The sequence below is a fragment of the Trematomus bernacchii genome, unplaced genomic scaffold (assembly GCF_902827165.1).
Source record: "Trematomus bernacchii unplaced genomic scaffold, fTreBer1.1, whole genome shotgun sequence".
Taxonomy (NCBI): Eukaryota; Metazoa; Chordata; class Actinopteri; order Perciformes; family Nototheniidae; genus Trematomus; species Trematomus bernacchii.
The window spans coordinates 61,926-83,571 of record NW_022987764.1 but is presented as its reverse complement, the minus strand read 5'-3'; the positions used below and the strand labels follow the sequence as shown (position 1 = coordinate 83,571).

The following is a 21,646-nucleotide window of genomic DNA, read 5'->3' as shown; positions in this document are numbered from 1 at the left end:
GCAGAGGACCCAAAGAAAATCCAACTCAGTATTTAGAGCTGCATTGCATCGTATGCTTCAATAATGATGTCATGAAACACATCCACTAAATGGATGTTTTAATCATTTCATTCTTCTTCTTTTGGGGACACGACTATTTTGAATGTAAAGAACAGATTTGGTGTCTGAATTATCTTATCAAGGTTCAAGGTTCAAGGTTCAAGGTTCTTTATTTAGTCATACGTACATAGCTACAGTGCAGTTGTGCCGATGAAAATCTTGTGTCACAGGCTTCTCCAACAGAGCAACACAAAACACAGATACACAGAAAAATATAGTGCAAGTAAATAGTAAATACTAATACAAAAAGAAATAGTTTAAAAAAAGTGAAATAGTGAAATAGTACAATAAGAGTCTATATGCAAGTTATTGAAATAGGATATATAGGTAAATAGATAAATAATTTTTAAATATTTGTTCAGGTAGCAGCCAGATGAATATTAGGGATGTTGTTTCAACTGTTCAGGTGTTTAACAGATTTTGCTTCAACAGTTCTGGTGGTTAACAGTCTTATTGTCTTTGTTAAACTAGTTAACTTTTGAACAGTAGTGGATGGTATAAGGTGCTAAACATTATATAAGTGTATTTGTTAACACTGCAGATGTCTTTACCATCCTCTGTCTCGCTGTGTGGCAGGTGGAGCTGGCAGACGGCAGCTTCATCAGAACACTTCACGTCGAACAGCGGCCCTGCTGCCTGCTTGCCAGCTGATTGGAGGAGGCTCTCATCCCAAGTGGCCGCCCTGTACAGAAGCTCCGCCTCCTGAGCCATGACGAACACCAGGCCAGTCGAAGCACACTGGAACATACCTGGACCAGGACACCTGAACCTGTAGACACACAAGAGACAAGTTACTATGACCTGGAGGAGGGTTTGTTGAAAGATCTGAAACACCTGATGATTACAGGAGCATCACTGAAGATGTGTCCACATGCATCAGAATGTGTGTAAATACATTTTCATTAAATTAACAAAATGTCTAGTCCAGCGAGGATCTAGACTGGTACAAGAAAACAATCCTGCACACAGAGGCATTATCTTATTGATGTCTGCTGGAAAGAGATTGGATGCAATACCTCAAGGTGAAAGACTTGAAATTAAACACAATTAAATTAATATATATTTTCAATGTGTTTAAAATAATATTTGGTCATGTTATAGGATTACCTGTATGAAGACTCAGTTGTGTGTTCAGGTGAGAAGGATTCAGGAGCCTGGAACAAACAAAGTTATTTATTTGATTAGAAATCAAGTTAAGTTCTAGCTTCAACTCTCAACTGCTCCTCTCTCACCTTTCTGTCTGTCTTCACTTCCTGTTCCACATCGGAGTCACCTGATGGAGAGAAGAGGTAACGGAGAACAATAATAATAAAACAATCATAATTCTTGTACTATAAATACCTTTTAAGATCAGATGTATTGTACAATATATTGATGAATGGAGGGTATGGTTCAGTACTCACAGTTCTTCTGTATCTTGGCTCTGATTGGCTCGTCATTTATCCTGCAGGGATGAACACAATCCAACAGTTTGAGATCAAGTTAAAAAATAGTTAGTTCTTTGAGTTAGTCAGCTTCAGAGTCCTGACTGATCCAATGCTTTACATCACATCATATCTTCTCTGCAAACACTACGACTGACTGCCCACAGCTCTCAGCTGCATTAGAGAATTCACTAGGCATTAGTCCAGGAACATAGAAAAACAAACATACTTCCTTTTTAACTGTAACATCCCATTTGTCTGTTAATGAGTTGCTCCTGACTGAAATGTGGCGTTGCATTGTCAGCTTGTATTATATTGCTTGATAATAATGAAAGTAAAGAAACACAAGATGAACAAAAGGAGAAACTGCAGACAAATGGCCCCTTACTGACCAGAGAGTCTCCAGTCTGCAGTCTGGACTCTCCAGAAGATCTCTCAGCAGCTCCACTCCTGAATCCTGCAGAGCGTTCTTACTCAGGTCCAGATCTCTCAGGTAGGAGGGGTTGGACTTCAGAGCTGAGGCCAGAGCAGAACAGCTGATCTCTGACAACCTGCAGCGCCTCAGTCTGAATAAAGAACACATGATCACATGGTCAGTTCAAACTATTCAGTCAGTATAAGCATCTTTTAGCTTTATAAAAATGTTGGAAGAAGCAAATACTGAATATATGTTTTGTGTTTGATTGGAAATACTTATTAATTGTACTAATTTGTCTTTTATATAATGTAGTGAAATAAAGCTTGATGGAGGTTCAGTTTGAATTATGCAGAGTATAATTCTTATTATAATATTTACATTTAAAGCTGAATATTGCTCTGCCACTGTCAGGGAAAGAAACCACAGAAGAAGAAAACAGACTTTAGCATCAAGATACTCAGTGAGGATCAGGATCATATCAGCCTGATGTCTGCAGCTCAGAGTCAACACAACTCTCACATATTCATCTCAGCACAGAAGTTAAAGATGGAGAACTGACCTGAGAGCCTCCAGTCTGCAGTCTGGACTCTCCAGAAGATCTCTCAGCAGCTCCACATCTGAATCCTGCAGAGCGTTCTGACTCAGGTACAGAACTCTCAGATGTGATGGGTTGGACTTCAGAGCTGAGATCAGAGCAGAACAGCTGATCTCTGACAAACTGCAGCTCTGCAGACTGAATAAAGAAAACATGATGTAAGTTTAGAAAAACAAAGTTTCAGCTTAAAATATTCAAGGTTCAATAATCTGTTTATAGCTGGAGAAGTAGAGAATGTAGGAGTTTATAAAGTGGACATCCTGACAGGTTAAAAACTGTAAGATCCAGAAAGAGAAAAGAGCTCTCATTAATATGAAAGACAACGTGCTTCACCTTCAATAAAAAGTGGAGACTTCACATCTGAACCTCTGCTCCATCTACACTAACTCATGATGTGCAGCCAGACTAAAACAAACCCACTGAAACTGATTCAACTCAAGATCACAGTTTACAAATATGACAAATATGTCGGGATGAATTTAGAAATGTGATAAAAAATAAATAGAGAATATTTATTTAGGAATAGTGGGGCCATACATCCAAAGCATCTTCAGTTTAAACTCCTCAGTCAGTATGAGCATCATGTAGCTTCATACAAATGTGAGAAACAGCTAAAACTGAACATATTTGTTAGTGTTTGATAGTTTTAATATAAATATTTAATTATTGTATTCATGTGTTTAAAATGTCATTTATTTAAAACACATGATGGAGAATATAAGATGAATTTGAGGTTTTTAGGAGGTTCAGAGTGAATTATGCAGTTTGATTTTTCCTTAAAGAGCAACTTGCAGGTTAGAGACCCCAGTGAATAAATGTGTAGGAAAATGATGTATACACTAGATTTTCAAAAGAATATACATAAATAAACACTACAGTGACATCTGGCGTGGTTTTTGTGAGACATTTTTACTTCCGCATAAAAAAAGACCACCCGCGTGTGACGTCACATGAGGGAGAGCGGCCGGTCTAACGTATTAATAAACATGGATCACAATGCTACTTTTGACACAGAAGAGGTTGAAAATGTATATTTGAATGCATATGACGGACCACAACCTTATAATGATGAGCCTGCTAGGCGTCCAAGAGACCAGGAGCAGCCAAGGATTAGAAGGAATAACGGCCATCGGAGAGAAATGGAGCTGTGGTGTGAGGAGAACCCGTGGAGAACAGGGCAGCTGTCTTGGTGAGTGACCGGCGTTAGCTACAGTTCATGTTAGCTAACGTCGGTCACATCACAACATTGTAAAGTTAGCTATCATATATCAGGCTATAACTAAAGTAGTATTGATCATATAGAAACGTTACTGGCAGGACTGTTGATACTGATCCATGACAGAAACGAATGCGCAAGTATCAGCCGTATCTCGCGTTACCTAATGCAACTCCACACTACGTCTGACGGTGCTGTGTACCGGAGGGGAGAGAGAGGAGCGAAGGGGGGAGAGAGAGAGGAGCGAAGGGGGGGAGAGAGAGGAGTGAAGGGGGGGAGAGAGAGAGGAGCGAAGGGGGGGAGAGAGAGAGGAACGAAGGGGGGGAGAGAGAGAGGAACGAAGGGGGGAGAGAGAGAGCAGCGAAGGGGGGAGAGAGAGAGAGCAGCGAAGGGGGGGAGAGAGAGAGGAACGAAGGGGAGAGAGAGAGGAGCGAAGGGGGGGAGAGAGAGAGGAATGAAGGGGGGAGAGAGAGAGCAGCGAAGGGGGGAGAGAGAGAGAGCAGCGAAGGGGGGGAGAGAGAGAGGAACGAAGGGGAGAGAGAGAGGAACGCATGGGGGGGAGAGAGAGCAGCGAAGGGGGGAGAGAGAGAGAGGATCAGGATCATATCAGCCTGATGTCTGCAACTCAGAGTCAACACAACTCTCACATATTCATCTCAGCACAGAAGTTAAAGATGGAGAACTGACCTGAGAGTCTTCAGTCTGCAGTCTGGCCTCTCCAGAAGATCTCTCAGCAGCTCCACTCCTGAATCCTGCAGAGCGTTGAGACTCAGGTCCAGATCTCTCAGATGGGATGGGTTGGACTTCAGAGCTGAGATCAGAGCAGAACAGCTGATCTCTGACAAACTGCAGCCCTGCAGACTGAATAAAGAAAACATGATGTAAGTTTAGAAAAACAAAGTTTCAGCTTAAAATATTCAAGGTTCAATAATCTGTTTATAGCTGGAGAAGTAGAGAATGTAGGAGTTTATAAAGTGGACATCCTGACAGGTTAAAAACTGTAAGATCCAGAAAGAGAAAAGAGCTCTCATTAATATGAAAGACAACGTGCTTCACCTTCAATAAAAAGTGGAGACTTCACATCTGAACCTCTGCTCCATCTACACTAACTCATGATGTGCAGCCAGACTAATACAAACCCACTGAAACTGATTCAACTCAAGATCACACAGTTTACAAATATGACAAATATGTCGGAATGAATTTAGAAGAAATGTGATAAAAAATAAATAGAAAATATTTATTTAGGAATAGTGGAGCCATACATCCAAAGCATCTTCAGTTTAAACTCCTCAGTCAGTATGAGCATCATGTAGCTTCATACAAATGTGAGAAACAGCTAAACCTGACATTATTTGTTAGTGTTTAATAGTTTTGATAGAAATATGTATTAACTGTAATAAACTGTTTATTATATCATTTATAAAAGAAACCTGATAGAGAATATAAAATGAACTCCAGGTGTTTCAATGTTCAGAGTGAATTATGAAGTGTAGGATTTTCTTGTTGTATTTTAATGTAAAGCTCAACATTAGTCTGCCACAGTCAACACATGTTCTGTAGAATCCCATATGTCTGGTAACAAGTTGCACTGACTAACATGTGGCTTTGCATTGTCAGCTTGCATTATATTGTTCTTGGGAGAATGAAAGAAAAGAAACATAAGATGAACAAAAGGAGAAACTGCAGACAAATGGTAACATCCATGATTTGTTGTGCTAAGCTAGGCTACGCCTGGAAGGTGGACCTGGAGAGATTCCCCAGTGAGAGGAACCCCTCCACCTCCCTGTGTTTAATACAATACTGCTGAATCAGCAGAGAGTCGACCCCTTACTGACCTGAGAACCACCAGTCTGCAGTCTGGACTCTCCAGAAGATCTCTCAGCAGCTCCACTCCTGAATCCTGCAGCTTGTTGTAACTCAGGTTCAGAACTCTCAGATGTGAAGGGTTGGACTTCAGAGCTGAGATCAGAGCAGAACAGCTGATCTCTGACAACCTGCAGCCTCTCAGTCTGAATAAAGAAAACATGATGTAACTTTAGAAAACAAAGTTCCTAGAAAGGGCGCTAAAGTCATTTCTGTCCCCGCCTACTTTCATTAGAGCGAAGTGTAAAATAATAGTGTCTTCATGTCTTAAAGCTGCTGAGTCATATACTGCACCTCAAACAACAAATAAATCCAGAGTTACAGTTTCTTTACTTCCTCTACAGAAAAAAGGACAGTGAAAGAAACTCAGAAATCTCAGTTTCAGATGAAGCCTGCTGCAGACCCACCGGACATCCAAGGAGATAATAAGGTTCTCTAAGGTTTCATAATCGGTGATAATCGGTGATAAGAAGATGCAATTACAGTATGTATACAGATTTCATTGATCATGAGAAATGTGAATAAAAATAGCTCACAGTTTAGATTGTTTAGATTTCAAAATAAGGATTGCATTATCTGTAAATAAATCCCATAAAACAATACATCATTACAAATAACATGAAAGGAACAATGTGAACTTGGTTCAGGCGGCATCCAACTATTCAGGTCACTCACAATAACTTGTCGTGTAAAGGTCATCGCTTTCAGCAAGCCACAGTTGGTATAGTTAAAATAATCCTTGTAGCAATTCACTCTCAACACTGCACTCTGCTTCCAGTCAATCAGCCTTCAACTGAGTCCAGCAAAAGCTTCACATGGATAGTTTGCCGCCCACTCACGGCTTCTGTACATTTGCACTCTTCTCTTTGTTACAGTAATCATACGGGAACAAAATATATTTCTAAAACATGCTTTGAGGAAAAAGATCAGTTGTTTCCTTGCTTGGAGCATAAGTTAAATGGATTTGAATCAAAGATGGATTCCCCAATAACTACTCGAAGCAGCCAACCGATGTTCTGTAACAGACAGAAGTAACTGTGATTGAGTGGAGCTGGCTATTTTTGAGGTATGGCCTCCTGAGGGGAGAGTGCTGTCCGCTGGAGCAAGTTGCCCTCGTAATGTTTTGTCTGATGGTCTGTCTTCTCAGGGCATTGAGGGCGCTCCATGCTGCCCTAAATGCATTTTGCTGCAGGGAACATTCGGGGCTGTTTGGACGAAGATTGTGAGAAATCAATCTCCAAGTTTGCTGATGCTTCTGGGCAGAAGTGACGAGATAATGTAGACTGTCTCTATATAGTTATCAAGTGCATTATCTTTTTTTTGTGTTTCCTAAATCCACGTTTCTCTTGTTTGAACTTTATAATGACACGCCAATGTTTCGGCAGATACCTGGATAATGCCTACAATCATATATTTCATTTATGTTATATACAATCAGAATCATTTCATAATAATAAATAATATCTCTAAGGTTTAATAATCGGTTCAGAGCTCAAAATGGTTTTAATGTCAGCAATGATGTGGAAAACCCCTCTCCCACTCCGGCCTCCCTCTACCTGCTCCCTCCTCCAGCTCACCTGTGGGAAATCCTTTCCCCCATGAACAAAGAAGCTGGCTGGCCTCATGCAACTCCTGAGAACCAATCGTTTGAGTAAATAATCAGTACGTGTTCCTTTCCTTTGTATTGTATGTTCATAGCAGCTCCAGTAGTTTACCTCCCTATTTTCTGTACCGTTTAGATTTGGTTACTTTATTTCTACATTACATATAATAATGTAGAAAGATAACTGCTTTGCTGGAGTATCATTTGAAGTATGAATGTTATGTTTGAACTAACTAAGATGTGTTGTACTTTCCTACCAGATCAACCAGACAACAATTAAGACAAACAAGAATCAACAAATTACAATAAAACAATGATCTGGAACTCCTGCCTCCATGTGCTCATCTTTAAATCCACTGCGTTGACTGTTTAGTCCTTGAACCAACCACCCTCACCACCCTCCATATTCTTCAAAGGATGTAGATTCAAAACAATTGATAAGCTCAAACTCTCTGCAGCAGTTTTTCTCAGCAGCATCTTTGACCTCCTTCATCTCCCTCACAGCTCATCAGTACTGACAGCATCTTCACTGACTCATGGAGCACAGTGAGAGTGAAGGCTGAAAGGATATCTCACATGAGAGCGGTTGGACTTCAGAGTCACACATTTACTTTCTCTGCTTTTTGTTGGTCTTTAAAATACTCAGCCATTTAGAAAGAAATATAAAATAATGTAAATGTCTTTGAACTCTTAGTACTAAACTCTGGAATTAGAAATAATATAAATGTTAAATGAATAGAAATCCACATGAACTACAGCCAGTGATCTGACCTGAGATACTCCAGTTTACAGTTTGGACTCTTTAGTCCAGAACTCAGCATCTCCACTCCTGAATCCTGCAGCTTGTTGGCTCTCAGGTCCAGCTCTCTCAGGTGGGAGGGGTCGCACTTCAGAGCGGAGGCCACGACTTCACAGTCAGAGTCTGAGATTCCACAGTAAGGAAATCTGCAATGACACATATATTACAGCATGTTATTATAAAACAAGGGGAAACATTACATTTACTTCATGCATTTGTTGAAAAACCATTTTGAATATAATGTTTTGAATAACTCTGATGTTAGTAATTCATATTTTATTGAGTTTGCTGTAAGCATTTTCAGTGTGATCTTTTGTTTGTCACGTCGGACCTACCTTCTGCTGTCAGTGAACAGAAATTAAACAAATCGACAATATAAGAGATGTCCATAATGAAAAGTTAATATATTTGGATGTGCATGACACTGAATGCATAATGTGTTGGCTTCTCAAAGCGTCTAAGAATGTATAATGCACACAAACATATTGAACAAACCAATAAATTTACATTATTTTCAACAAAACACCATGAAAAATATGTTATCTGTGTATCAGCGTTAAAACACAATCTGACCTCTGTTCTTGGTGGGATTATGTAGGTCTTGTTTTAAAAGAGTCAACATAAATCAGATATTACTCTGTCTGATTTAACTATTAAGAAACTGCAGTAATGTAATAATAACTTTACTGCATTCACTGATATCTGTGAAATACTGCTGTATGTTGTGATCACATGTTGCTGTGATAAATCATAGGTCCTTCAGAAAAATGAAGAAAAGAAAAAACTGAAACATTTTTAATTATTAGAATAATTACATTTATCTTTCACAGCATTTGAAACAGCAAAAAGTTGAATAGTGTTTATTCGAAAACTAAACTTAATATCTACATTAGTTTATAAAGTTAATCACATCTGGACTCACACAGCCTCGCTGCAGTTCATCAAATCTGGAATCACTCTCTGTCGTCCCTCCTCTGATGTTTCGTACTTCTCGTGGTCCAACTCATCCAGAACCTCCTCTGACATCTGCAGCATGTAGGCCAGAGAAGACAAGTAGATCCGTGATGTGTTCTCTGACTTCAGTAAATCTGTGATCTCCTGATGGACTGAGTGGTCCTTCATCTCTGTCAGACAGTGGAAGATGTTGATGCTCCTGTCAGGAGAGATTTCATCACTGTTCATGTCCTTCAGGTTGTTGATGGCTCTCTGGATGGTTTCTGGACGGTTGTCTGTGCGACCCAGCAGGCCTCCTAACAGTCTCTGGTTGGACTCCAGAGAGAGGCCGTGGAGAAAGCGGACAAACAGGTCCAAGTGGCCATTTTTACTTCTGAGGGATTTCTTCATGGCTCCCTCCAGGAAGACATCCAGGGATGGGTAATCCTGATCACTGTTATACCTGTTGCTATAGTCTCCCTGCAGGAAGTCCTTCAGTACCTCTGTGTTCCTGTTGGTGTAACAGTGCAGCATGTAGACTGCAGCCAGAAACTCCTGAATGCTCAGATGAACAAAGCAGTAGACTGTTTGCTTGAAGATCACTCTCTCTCTTTTGAAGATCTGTGTACAAACTCCTGAGTGCACCAAGGCCTCGGTGGTATCAAGACCACAGCGCTCCAGGTCTTCTTGGTAGAACATGATGTCTCCTTTCTCCAGATGTTCAAACGCCAGCCTCCCCAGCTTCAGAAGAACCTCCCTGTCAGCCTTCGTCAGCTGCTGTGGACTCGTCTCATGTCCCGCACCATACTTCTGCTTCTTCCTCTTTGTCAGGACCAGCAGGAAGTGTGAGTACATGTCAGTGAGGGTCTTGGGCAGCTGTCCTCGCTGGTCTGTAGTCAACATGTGGTCCAGAACTGCAGCAGTGATCCAGCAGAAGACTGGGATCAGACACATGATGTGGAGGCTCCTGGAGCTCTTGATGTGAGAGATGATTCTGCTGGACAGGTCTTCATCACTCGATCTCCTCCTGAAGTACTCCTCCTTCTGGGCGTCAGTGAAGCCTCTTACTTCTGTTACCCTGTCCACACACTCAGGAGGGATCTGATTGGCCGCTGCAGGTCGGGAAGTTATCCAGACCAGAGCCGAGGGAAGCAGCTTCCCCTGATGAGGTTTGTCAGCAGCACGTTGACTGAGGACTGCTGTGAGACATCAGACACAACCTCATTGTTTCTGAAGTCCAGAGAAAGTCTGCTTTCATCCAGGCCGTCAAAGATGAACAGCACTTTGCAGACAGCCAGCTGCTCTGCTGTGACCTTCTGTAAGGTCGGATGGAAAACATGGAGCAGCCTGAGAAGACTGTACTGCTCACCTTTGATCAGGTTCAGCTCCCTGAAGGAGAGCGGGATCACCAGACTGACATCTTGGTTTTCTAAACCCTCGGCCCAGTCCAGAGTGAACTTCTGCACTGAGAAGGTTTTTCCAACTCCAGCGACTCCGTTGGTCAGGACCGCTCTGATGAGAGGTTGGTCAGGTAAGGCTTTAAAGATGTCCTGGCACTTGATTGGAGTTTCATGGAGGGGCTTTTTCTGGGAAGCTGTCTCCAGCTGCCTCACCTCATGTTGGGTATTAACCTCTTCACTCAGGCCTTGTGTGATGTAGAGCTCAGTGAAGATCCTGTTCAGGAGGGTTTCACTTGTATCAGTTCCTTCAGTCACATGTTCACATGTCCTCCTCAGACTGATCTGATGTTCATCTAAAACCTCCTGCAGACCACTATCTGCTGAAGGAGAAGGAAACATGTGAGTAATACAAATAAAACAAATAAATAAAAGGGTTCAGAATGAATGTCTTTGCTGTAACAAATGAACCAGGAAGAATCCTGTTTTCAGACATGAAGACCCCAGCAGACAGATATTTAGACTTACTTCGTACAGTGCTGGTCTCACTGTCTCTCTGCACTCCAGCTCTTGTTCTGGATTTGTTCCTCTTCCCTCTGTTGAGATGAACACATCCTTTATAGCGCAGGTATATGTACATAATACAAACATCTTCCTGTCTGGATTCATAACATAATTCAAAGTTGGACACAGCAAGTTCATCGCATATAGCAACTCACACGTCATAAAAATTAGGGCTGGGCGATATGGCCTAAAAATAATATTGCAATATCTTTAACCTGTATCGTGATACACAATATAAATTGAGATATTTAGAAATCCCATTCCATACCCAACACACCAGTATGAGGATTGTTACATTAAGACATTAAGGGCTATTCATGATCATTTGCATCTTGTCTTCATATATTGTACATCGTGGATCACGTCGGAACTTTCAAAACACCAAACACAGTAGCCACACAAATACTCGCTCAGTCTGGTCCACAAAGCCCTGCTCCTCCTCGGGAATAATGCTGAACCAGACGGGCTCGGAGGTAAAGACGGGTGAGGGTGTTTGCGGACGCAAAGGACAGCCATAGACTGTAGAGGACAGCCCGCTAGGGGAAGCAGTGAGGTCTGTTGTGTGTACCATACAGAGTCTATGGTTCATACACATACATTAAAAACACTGAATTAATATGAGGTACTGTAAAGCTCTGGCTGCTGATGTTTTCCTTTACTGATTCAACGTCAGCACGTCAGCACGTCAGCACGTCAGCACGTCAGCACGTCAGCACGTCAGCACGACAGTAGCAGAATCTCAACACTGACAGGTTTGTGCGTCAGAGCGTCACACAACTATCACGATCAAGTTGACATTTTCAAGTTGCGGCTATACGCGGGTACAGGGCCGGCTCGTAGCATAGGCAGTATAGGCGAATCTACCCACAAATAGGGTGGGAAGAAAAAAAGAATTTCAAAATGTTGTCTCCATCCTCGGCTCTGTGTGCGTGTGGCACAGCGCATTTTGTGTGAGCGAGCGAGACAGAGAGAGGGCACTGGTTACAGGGATTGTTGTTAGCATCCATAGACTGGATATCCAGGGGTGCACATCACTTTTTTAGTGAGTGACTCAGATGAGTACCAGGAGACAGCGTTTGGTACTCACCCCACACGTAGCGTGGTTTTAATAAGTGCAGTCTTCCTCACTATCCTCCTCAGTGTCTCCTTCACTGTCCTCTAGTTCCTCTTCTTGCATGGTAGATGATGAAGATGCTGCAGATGCACCTCCCTGTCCCTGTTTAAGCCTCAGATTTGCATTCTCCAAAACTTGTTGGCAAAACTGTGAAGTCCTTGCATTTCCTGAGGCCAAGTTGAAGGATCAACTACTAAGAAATGAGCACATGACTTGAAGTCATATCTGATTTCAGATGTGGGAAGTAACTAAGTACACTTATTCAAGTACTGTACTTAGGTACAATTTTGAGATACTTGTACTTTATTTGAGTATTTCTATTTTATGCTACTTTGTACTTCTACTCCACCACATTTATGTAATACCTTTAGTTACTTGACAGATCTGGATTAATGATGTGAAATATAATCAAGTCTTAAATCAGACTTTTGTTACACCTGGAGTAAATTCACAACTCGGAAGCTGCACAGCATCGAACCGCAAGACCCTGCAGCGCATCGTGAACACAGCTGAGAGGATCATTGATGCCTCACTCCCATCCCTCCTGGACATCTACAACACCCTCCTCACCCGCAAAGCACTCAGCATTGCTGGTGACCCCACCCATCCCTCCACCTGCCTCTTCACCCTCCTTCCTTCAGGGAGGAGGCTCCGCAGCCTGAGGTTGAGCACCACCCGACTAAAACACGTTTCTTCTCACCAGGCTGTCAGGAGGCTGAACTCTCTTCCCTCCCTCCCCTCTCCCTCCTTTAGTGTATGCTTCTCCCTGAGTGTTTAGATAGTTTACATCAGTCTCAGTGATCTCAAACTTATTGGACACCATTAAAACCCTTTAACTGCCGGACCAAGAAAAAAGATATGGAAAGATTATTTGTTTGCATTTTTCTATCAAATGGGCTACAAACTATTTTTATTTTGTTGACTGACCACACAGTTTTGTTTTTATGAGCCTCTACCAACTGGTCAAGCTGGCCTTTTATGGTAAAAGTGCATTTTCAACAATCATCATATACAGTACAGCAGGGGTACTCAAACTTTGTTATTAAAGGTCCACTTGTGAACTTTATACAAGGTCACTGGTCCGGATCAATGCCAGTAAAGTCACCCCCCACCCAAAAAAGGCATTAGAAGCATTAGAAAGTCAAGGTAAACTTGCGGTTAACTTGCGGTCTGCAATGCGTGTCACGCTCGCGCACACAAGTAAATATATATGCACGTTCATTCTCACAATCAGACACGCGTCAGACACAAGACGCGCGTACACAATGATGTACATATATTTATCAGAATCAGAATTTTTTTTTATTTATTTATTTTTTTAATTATTATTATTTTATTTTTTTTATAATGGGACACAGGGTTCGGTCCGGATTGATTTGCAGTTCGGTCCGGATCCGGACCTTGGTCCGGAGTTTGAGAAGCCCTGCAGTACAGTATTTGTATGCATCAAACTCAAATAAAACACAAACTGAAATACATTTGTTTCTTTTATGGAAAATGAGTAATATATACAACCAGATAAATTCATAAAAGATAATAAATTATAATTGTAAAAAAAAAAAAATGGAAAAAAGTAATGTTAAGGGTTTTTCATAATAAAAGAAAGACTTGCTCATCTTGCTGTATATGCTGAATTGGCCTAATAAGAAACCACTGGCTTAACAGCAAATGTCTACATCCTGTGTTGGCCTAACTTGCTCATCTGTGTGCAACTTTAGGCTGAGTGCCATGCATGAAAGGTGCTATATACATTATTATCACTCTTTCACTCTGAGACCCATAAGGCAGTACTAGATTTAGTAATATTACCATGAATCTAGCCAGTTATTTACCATCTTTTATTGGAAAACATCTCTGAAACTCTGTAAAAAGTAATATTGCTAGTTTACCATAAAAAGCCAATTCCACCGATTGGTTGAGCATATTTTCCAAAAAATAATTACAACCTTGTTAAAACTTTTTTTGGGCATCAAGTTATCTAAATATGTTCAGTAAGTGCTCTGACACTAAAATGTGTCAAAATTGATATGGTTACCTTACACAAGTTGACCAAAAAGAGTGATTTCTTCAGCAGTGATTTTTAGCATGCCAACTTCCTCAGTGGAAGCTAGCTGAAAGGCATTCTGTTCAAACCACAGTGACATCTAGAGGTTGTTTTGTGCATAACACGTCAACCAGATGGTAGAGCTGGCTGAATCAGATGGAGTTCAACTTCTTTCTTTTTTTTCAACAAGATATCAAGACACAAAATGTGCTCTACCAAATGGTGGCGCTGGCAGTTAAAGGGTTAACAACATCCTGCCCACCAAGTTCTTACTCTTGTTATTTTCCATCTGAAAAAAATCTATTCAAAAAGATGTTTCTGACCCACGCCACGAGGGTTTAACTTTCTTCTTCTTTGGGGCGGAGGAGTGGACGTCGAGGAAGATGGCTGCTTAAGTTCGTGGCTCCGGCGCCATCACCATTTATTTTTGCTTAAATATCCCACTATCAGTGATACTTTTTATCTCAGTCACAAGTTATTAGTCCCAATAGTCATCTGTTACATTTAAACATGCCGAATACTAAAAAACATCCGAAAACCATAGTTAATGCAACTCAACAACACCTGGTTCTCAAGGCTAATGCTAGCCCGAAGCCGGCGAATGTCTCACCGGACATTACGGTGTTGAACTCAGCTGCTACTGAGCCTACCAACACCGCGATTCTTGAGCTTCTTCAAAAGCTATCTGAGGACCAAACAAAGCACTTTACTGACCTTCGGAAAGAACTATCGGAAACGCGGAGAGCCGTTGTGGCTGTTGAGGAGAAGCTAGCCAACGTGTTTACCCGAATTACCAGTGCTGAGGCCCGGCTGGATATGCTGGAAGACACAGAAGACCAGCGCCGCAATTCTCAGCCAGCCCTAGCGTCGGAGGTAGAAACGCTGAATGCTAAGCTGGTGGAATACGAGGATAGGGATAGGGTGAATCCACGCATCTATGGATTCCCGGAGCATTCTGAGGAGAAAGATGCTTTATCCTTCCTGAAGACAACGCTACCGGACATCCTTCAGACGGATTTTCCTGGGGGCCTGGATTTGGAGCGTGCTCACAGGTCTCTAGCCCCAATCAGGCCCGGGGCTCCACCGAGACCTTTCGTGGTGCGTTTCCTGAGATTCCAGCAAAAGGAGCACATGAGAAACGTCGCGAGGGAAATCGGAGCATCATTTGTCCTGTGTGTATGTGTGTGGTTGTCGCGCTGGCGCTGTGTTTGTTGATGTCCATTACAGATGGAGCGTCTTATTTTGGACAGTTTAAAACGCGAGGGTCGTGATTGGTTCGTGCACGTTCCGTGATGGCCGGCCGGCCCCCAGTCTGACTTGATACCGCCCCCGTGATAAATAAATGTAATTATTGTGAAGCCAGCTGCAATGGATCATTGATCCACCAGGGGGTGCAGTGGGGTTCCACACTGGAGTCATGTGAAATCAACTTCGACACAGTAAGCTGGATGTACAGTATGTCTGGTACTAATGTATAGCGGATCTTTGTTAAGATCCATATGTCACGGATAGGATCATAGTCTGTGCTAAATAAGACATGTAATCATTTACAAAACATCACCATGTTGTTATTTAACAAAATAATGTTGTTTAGTCGAAAAAAACGAACAGCAGCCGGCTCTCGATTTTTAATCCTAATTTAATCGTTTATGTTCGCCGAATTGACATGAAATCACTGACAAATATGAATATACTGTATTCAACTTCATTAAAATGTTATTAACGTGCCTAAACTCAGTAATTCACTAAAAATTACTGATCCCTCCGCGTCGCGTCGCGGAGGGATCTTGATCCCTGGGTGTTATTTTTCCCCATAATGACCAAGTCGCTGCAAATTATCCCGCTTATTACATGGCCACATTCTCAACAAAGTAACGACATGACTCCCAATATTAATTAAAATGCTTTTATGGATTTAGAAAATATTTTTATTGATTTAAAAAATAGTTGTATGTATTGATTTAAATGTACATGCATCCGCTAAGAAAAATAGTCCGTTGTTACCGTTTTTTAAACAGTCAGAATGAAACGGCAGCTCTCAGCTGTGTGTTTACACTCCTAATGGCCCATCACAGCTCTCTCCCCCCCCTGATCTTTCTTTTCCAACAGTTAAGTTAACTGTAGGTTACTCTGAGTGACAAGCTTACAGTTAGTGAAGTAACACTTTTCTTTTGTGAGTCACAACCTCGCTGTTTCATTCTAACATAACGCTCCAAATATGACTGTTTCCACTCGGACTTCAATACAGCAACACCATTGTTTGGTTTCCATGGTAGCGTGTCTCTTTAGTAGCGTGCACTCCTTTCCTGTAAATGACAGGTTCAGCCAGGCAAAACAGTAATATGAAATATGAACGTTAGTTTTTAACTGAAATTATCAAATAAAGTCAAAATGTCACAGTGTTTACAAACATTGACCATACCGTTCACCAGCCCCCACCCCCCTATGTTGAATATAGCCTACTCTTTGTTTAAAACGAATTGGCCATCGGAATGTGTGTGTGTCTTGACGGGAAGTGCAGTGTAAATGGGGGGCTTATATGCATTTGAAAAGCAATATAAATCACACAGTTCGTATACAATAGGCTTTAAAAGCACCATCGATAACCATTGCCCTTCTCCTATTCAAACCAAAAGAGAAAATGCAGATATTACACTCTGAAAAGAAATGGTAGACATATCTGTACTCTTAGTGCCAAGTAGCTAAACTACTGTTCAGTTGGGATTAAGGTTGTCAGTATAACAGCATTTAAAATGTGTCATAATCATAGCCTTAGGTGCTGTTCCTGCGACCCAATGTCTATCTCTTAGGCCCCGGCTCCAAGGGAACGCATACGGCAAAACGCATCGGAGTAACGCAAATGCAACCGCAAAAAAGCTTCCGCCCACACGCAATATACACCGGATTGTGTCAAGCTCCACGAGACGGCTCCGTTTACATCCAACCGCTGGAAAAGCTGCAGTACATATGCCGAACCTGTACGTGGCGCTGTAACTTCCTCCACAAAAGCAGCAACTTCCTCCACAAAAGCAGCGAAGAAGAATGGTTGTCATGGCTGCACTTCCGCGGTGGGGGCGGAGGGAACTGCGCAGAGTTTTTCGCCGGTCAATGTGTGTTAAAGTTTAAATCTTCATGCTTCCTCATGCAGCAGCTGATCCAGTAAGTAAACCCGACAGTAAAAATAAACATATTTATAACTAGTTTAGGTAGTTTGAGAGGTAATTAAAATAGATAAGGGTGGTGATCTGACTTGAAGTGTGTGTTTTGCTCGCGCTGCATCACAGCGGGAGGAGCTGCGTGTCTCCGTCCTGTCAGATTAGACTTCACTCGCGTTTATGTTCATATCGAGATAAAGATAAATAATCTGAATTCAGTGTGCAGTGTACTTTTGCGGGGGTGAGCAGCAGAGGTGGGGAGAGGCGGGGAGAGGCGGGGCTATGAAACGCATGACCGTATAGGCGACCCCATGGCCCCGTTGGACCCCCCAGAGCGCTCCGTTCCCAGATCTATCCACCTTTGGACCCGTTGTCGTTTGCGGGGTCTGTTTCTACGTTTCTGTTACGGCGTCGTCGAGCTTAAAGGGCTATACGCATGAGAAATATGCGGATTCAACCCGTTTTCGTCCTCGTGGAGCCTACGCCTCAGAGGAGATGCAGTCATGATGGCTGACAACATTTGCCATTCAAAACAGTCAGCATTATTCTAAGATTTTTTTTTTTTTTAAATAGGTTCCTTGATGATTACCTGGGTGTTTTCAGGCTCTATTTTATCTCTGCTCTGATGTTAGTCGGTTGCTTTGTTGCTTTTCTTGGACAAAGGGACACCAAATGTATCACATTACTGTCTCATGCATGTCAGCGTGCACTTACCTTCAACATACCAAGGAAACAATGTATGTTTTGATAAATGAATGCTGTTTTGGGGTATATATCAGGATAGAACATATCCAACAGGATTAGATGTCCAACCCTTCATCATGTAATTGGTTTTAATCTATGAAGGACAGCCAAATATATTGTGTTGTTCGTGTGGCATTAGTTATCCATGTCCCAGACATTAATTAGGCATACATACACATATATGGTGATACATAAAATAAAGGAAGATTCCATCAAACAATATCTCTGGTGATGTTTAAATAAGAGTTCAGAAATGCACCCACTGCCCTCACCCAGTCCACCTAGAAGCACCAGTAACACTCAAACATAATTAGGGGTGCCATTCTGAGCAATTATGGAATTTAGTGGTCACATTGTCAGAATGATTTGGCCAGAGAGGAATGATTCAATTAATTCATCATGGGTCATTAGTCATGTTCTCCTTTGGCCAGCGGAAGAGGCAGTCCTGAAGGTACCAAATGACCAGTAAAGTGGAGAGTAATGCAATTTGATTTTAGAGTTATTAGATGGTGAGAGAGAGAGAGAAGGAGAAAGAGACAGAAAGACTGACATATACAGTAGACTAAGACAGACAGAGATGCAAACAGAGGGAGACAAATTGTTTTCCTTATAATGTTTGTTTAGCTTTTCCTGTTGGGTTGTACAAAATATTCAGTGAATCACAAATACATAATGCCACAGGAAAGCTAAACTGGACTGTCAACTAAATCAATGTATAAACTTTATTGAGGCCTGTAATTAGTCAACTACAGGTCTCTTGGGTCAGTCTTTTCTTCCAAAAAGCTTGTGACAATGTGTAATATATAATTTATATATAGTACTTGATGATAGAGGTCTCCGTTATGAAAGGACTTTCTCAGATTGGAAGAGAATCAAAAAGTGAAAGGAGTGAAAAAAAGTAATTATTTTGCAATTTATGTTATTGTTTTGTTAAAAATGTAAGGAAGAGTGTCTAAAATATCTGGGGAATGTTACACATTATTGATACTTTGAACATGCTTCCAAAAAGCTTGTGACAAGATGTTAAGTTAACAGGTATTCACTCAGAGGGGGGTCGGTGATTTATTGCTCTTGGGGCATTAAAAACAAGATTTTAACTTTAGTTTTTTATATAATATCTGCATTTTCTCTTGTGAAAAACTAAGTCTTAGTTTGGCCATAGTTATTTAATATATAGCGCCATCTCCTGGTTAAACCCTGAAATTGGAAAATAGTGGGAGGGCTTAACATTCCCACATACTGGTCTTTGGCAGGTCTTAGGCAGGTAACTGGCTGGTAGTAGGCAGGAAGCTGTATGCTGGCGTCCGAAATAAGATGCCCCATCTGTATGTATGGAAAGCCCGAAGTGCCATAATTGCGCGTCCGTGTTCACGCGCGGCCTGTTTGTGCCTATATACGCGGGATGGAGTTAAGAGTGTACGGACGCTGATGTGTATAGGCTTGGTGGGAGAGTGCTGCTGCGAGTGTATGCGTGTGGGTGCTGGGCAGGCTGTATGGCTGGGCGTATATCGACATTCCATGTCAAAGTGGTACAAACTACTATCTTGTTGTATCTCTTTTTTCGGTTATTTCACATGTTCTTACGTTACTTGCCCACATTTTTATTTTTCTCTTGATTATTTGATGTTGTGATGGATCTTTTGCATGTGTTCTGATGACTCACTACGCTGACGCGTTGCTCAGCAGTTCGTTAGATCATTGTCTAGCAATTAACAGATATCACCTGTTCTAATGGTTGGTGATGGTGCTGCCCCTCTTAGGCAGTTAGAGTTCCCAGATTTGAGTTATTTGTCCAGTTAGGGACTTATCAGGAATGTCGAGGAGGGACGTATCTCCTCACTTTTCTTGGTTTGTTTTTGAGTTTGTTTATGTTTTATGTTTTTTCTTTTTTGGGGAAGGTTTTTTTTGGGATCCAGATCACCATTTCTTGCTTGTTGAGGTGACTATACTTTATATTGTATTCTTACACTTCTCTACTTATGACTAATCTCAATTTGATTTCCATTAATGCCAGGGGACTCAATATCCCACATAAAAGGACCACTATTTTAGGATTTTTGCACAAGAAAAATATTGACTTTGCCATGATACAGGAATCACATTTACTCCGCAAGGATGCGGCCCGCTTTGCAAATAGGCTCTATCACCCTATTGTCTTTTCGTCTGCTCCTACAAAGACCAAGGGTGTGATGATAGTTTGTAGGCGCAAGCTGAAATTGGATCTGATCGGCTCTTGGACGGACAAGGAGGGGCGACTGGCCATTGCCAAGATTTGTCTGGACGGGCAGAATATAGCATTGATTTCTGCCTATGCTCCCAACACTTTCGAGGCTGGCTTTTATGACCAATTAACCAAAACTCTACGGGATCTCACGGGCTTTCGTCTGGTTATGGGCGCAGATTTCAATGCAGTATGGGATAGCAACATGGATAGAACGGGTGGGGCTGAGAGTAGAGACCAACGTCTCGCTTCTGATGCGTTACGCCGGTGGGCGGCCCAAACAAATATGATAGACATCTGGCGTGTGATGAATCCCTCCATAAAAGATTACTCTTTTTTCTCAGGTAGACATAAATCCTTTTCTAGGATAGATTTTCTCTTTGCGTCCAAAGATCTATTTCATAATGTTCGAAAGGCTTTCTATATACCAGTTACATGGACTGATCACAAACCCATCTACTGTTCTGTCACACTTAGGGCTGTCCCCACTAGAGCTCCCAGATGGCGTTTTAACTCCTCACTGCTGCGTGACGAAACATACAAGTCTCAGTTTGAGACTAACCTCCGCGAGTTTTTGGGGTTCAACAAGGGGTCAGTGTCTGACCCGAGATTTTTGTGGGAGGCAACGAAGGGCTTTATTAGAAGCAACACCACTCTGTACGCATCCACCCGAAACAAGGAACGTGCAGCTAAATTGGAAGCATTAGAACTAAAGTATGCTGCTCTCGATGCTAACTTACAACACCATTACAGCGATTCTGTTGCACTCCAAAAGACCTGATCAAAAAATAAATTAATTCTCTCCTCAGACGCCGTTCAGAATTTCTTATGCACAGAACCAGACAGACTTACTACTTCCACTCCGCCAGACCTAGCCACCTGCTGGCCTTGAGGCTTCGGACCAATGAACATTTTGCTGATATTTTCAGTGTTAAATCTATAGATGGCACTGTTCTAACCGATCCCAAGAGCGTGAACACCACCTTTGTTTCTTTCTACAAAGATCTGTACAGTTCGGAGAGTGGCTTTGTCCAATCTGTATGCGATGATTTTTTAAATAATATCCAAATGGAGTCTCTTTCTGTCAGCGACTCTGAAAATCTGAATGCCCCCATCACACACCACGAAATTGAGAAAGCAGTAATGGACATGCGTAAGGGCAGGTCGCCAGGCCCAGATGGTATTCCACCTGAATTCTATCTCACCTTTTGGCCCTTGCTCGGCCCCTTGCTTGTAGAGATGATATTATTTTCTATTAAGGAGGGTTCATTTTTGAGAGACGTAAACACTGCCCTGTTATCCTTGCTTCTTAAAAAAGGCAAGGATCCGACAGAGTGTACTAGTTACAGGCCCCTCTCACTCTTAAACACTGACGTAAAGATCTATGCCAAAGTGCTGGCTAGGCGCCTTCAGTCTCACATGACGGATCTAGTACATAGCGATCAGACAGGCTT

The 21,646-nt window shown here is 41.8% G+C and overlaps 2 protein-coding genes across 2 annotated transcripts in view; both read right to left on the bottom strand.

Moving 5' to 3' along the window:
* Positions 1-21,646, bottom strand: part of LOC117496658 — a gene marked incomplete at its 5' end in the record, with an annotated part of 90,585 nt that overhangs the window by 10,403 nt on the left and 58,536 nt on the right. The window lies entirely within an intron of this gene.
* On the bottom strand, positions 5,844-9,511 carry LOC117496655 (protein NLRC3-like). The gene is made up of 2 exons (XM_034148372.1): positions 8,943-9,511; positions 5,844-8,166 (listed from the first exon to the last, which is right to left on the bottom strand). Exons 1-2 carry the CDS (start codon positions 9,485-9,487, stop codon positions 7,974-7,976), a joined length of 738 nt encoding a protein of 245 aa, XP_034004263.1. The 5' UTR covers positions 9,488-9,511; the 3' UTR covers positions 5,844-7,973.

Bases quoted from the DNA above. Each gene is read 5' to 3' on its own strand.
- LOC117496655 (XM_034148372.1), bottom strand. From the start codon at position 9,487: ATGCTGCACTGTTACACCAACAGGAACACAGAGGTACTGAAGGACTTC. The intron at 8,167-8,942 runs GTGAGTCCAGAT...GTGTCATTGCAG, and splicing joins ATGAACTGCAGCGAGGCTGT to ATTTCCTTACTGTGGAATCT.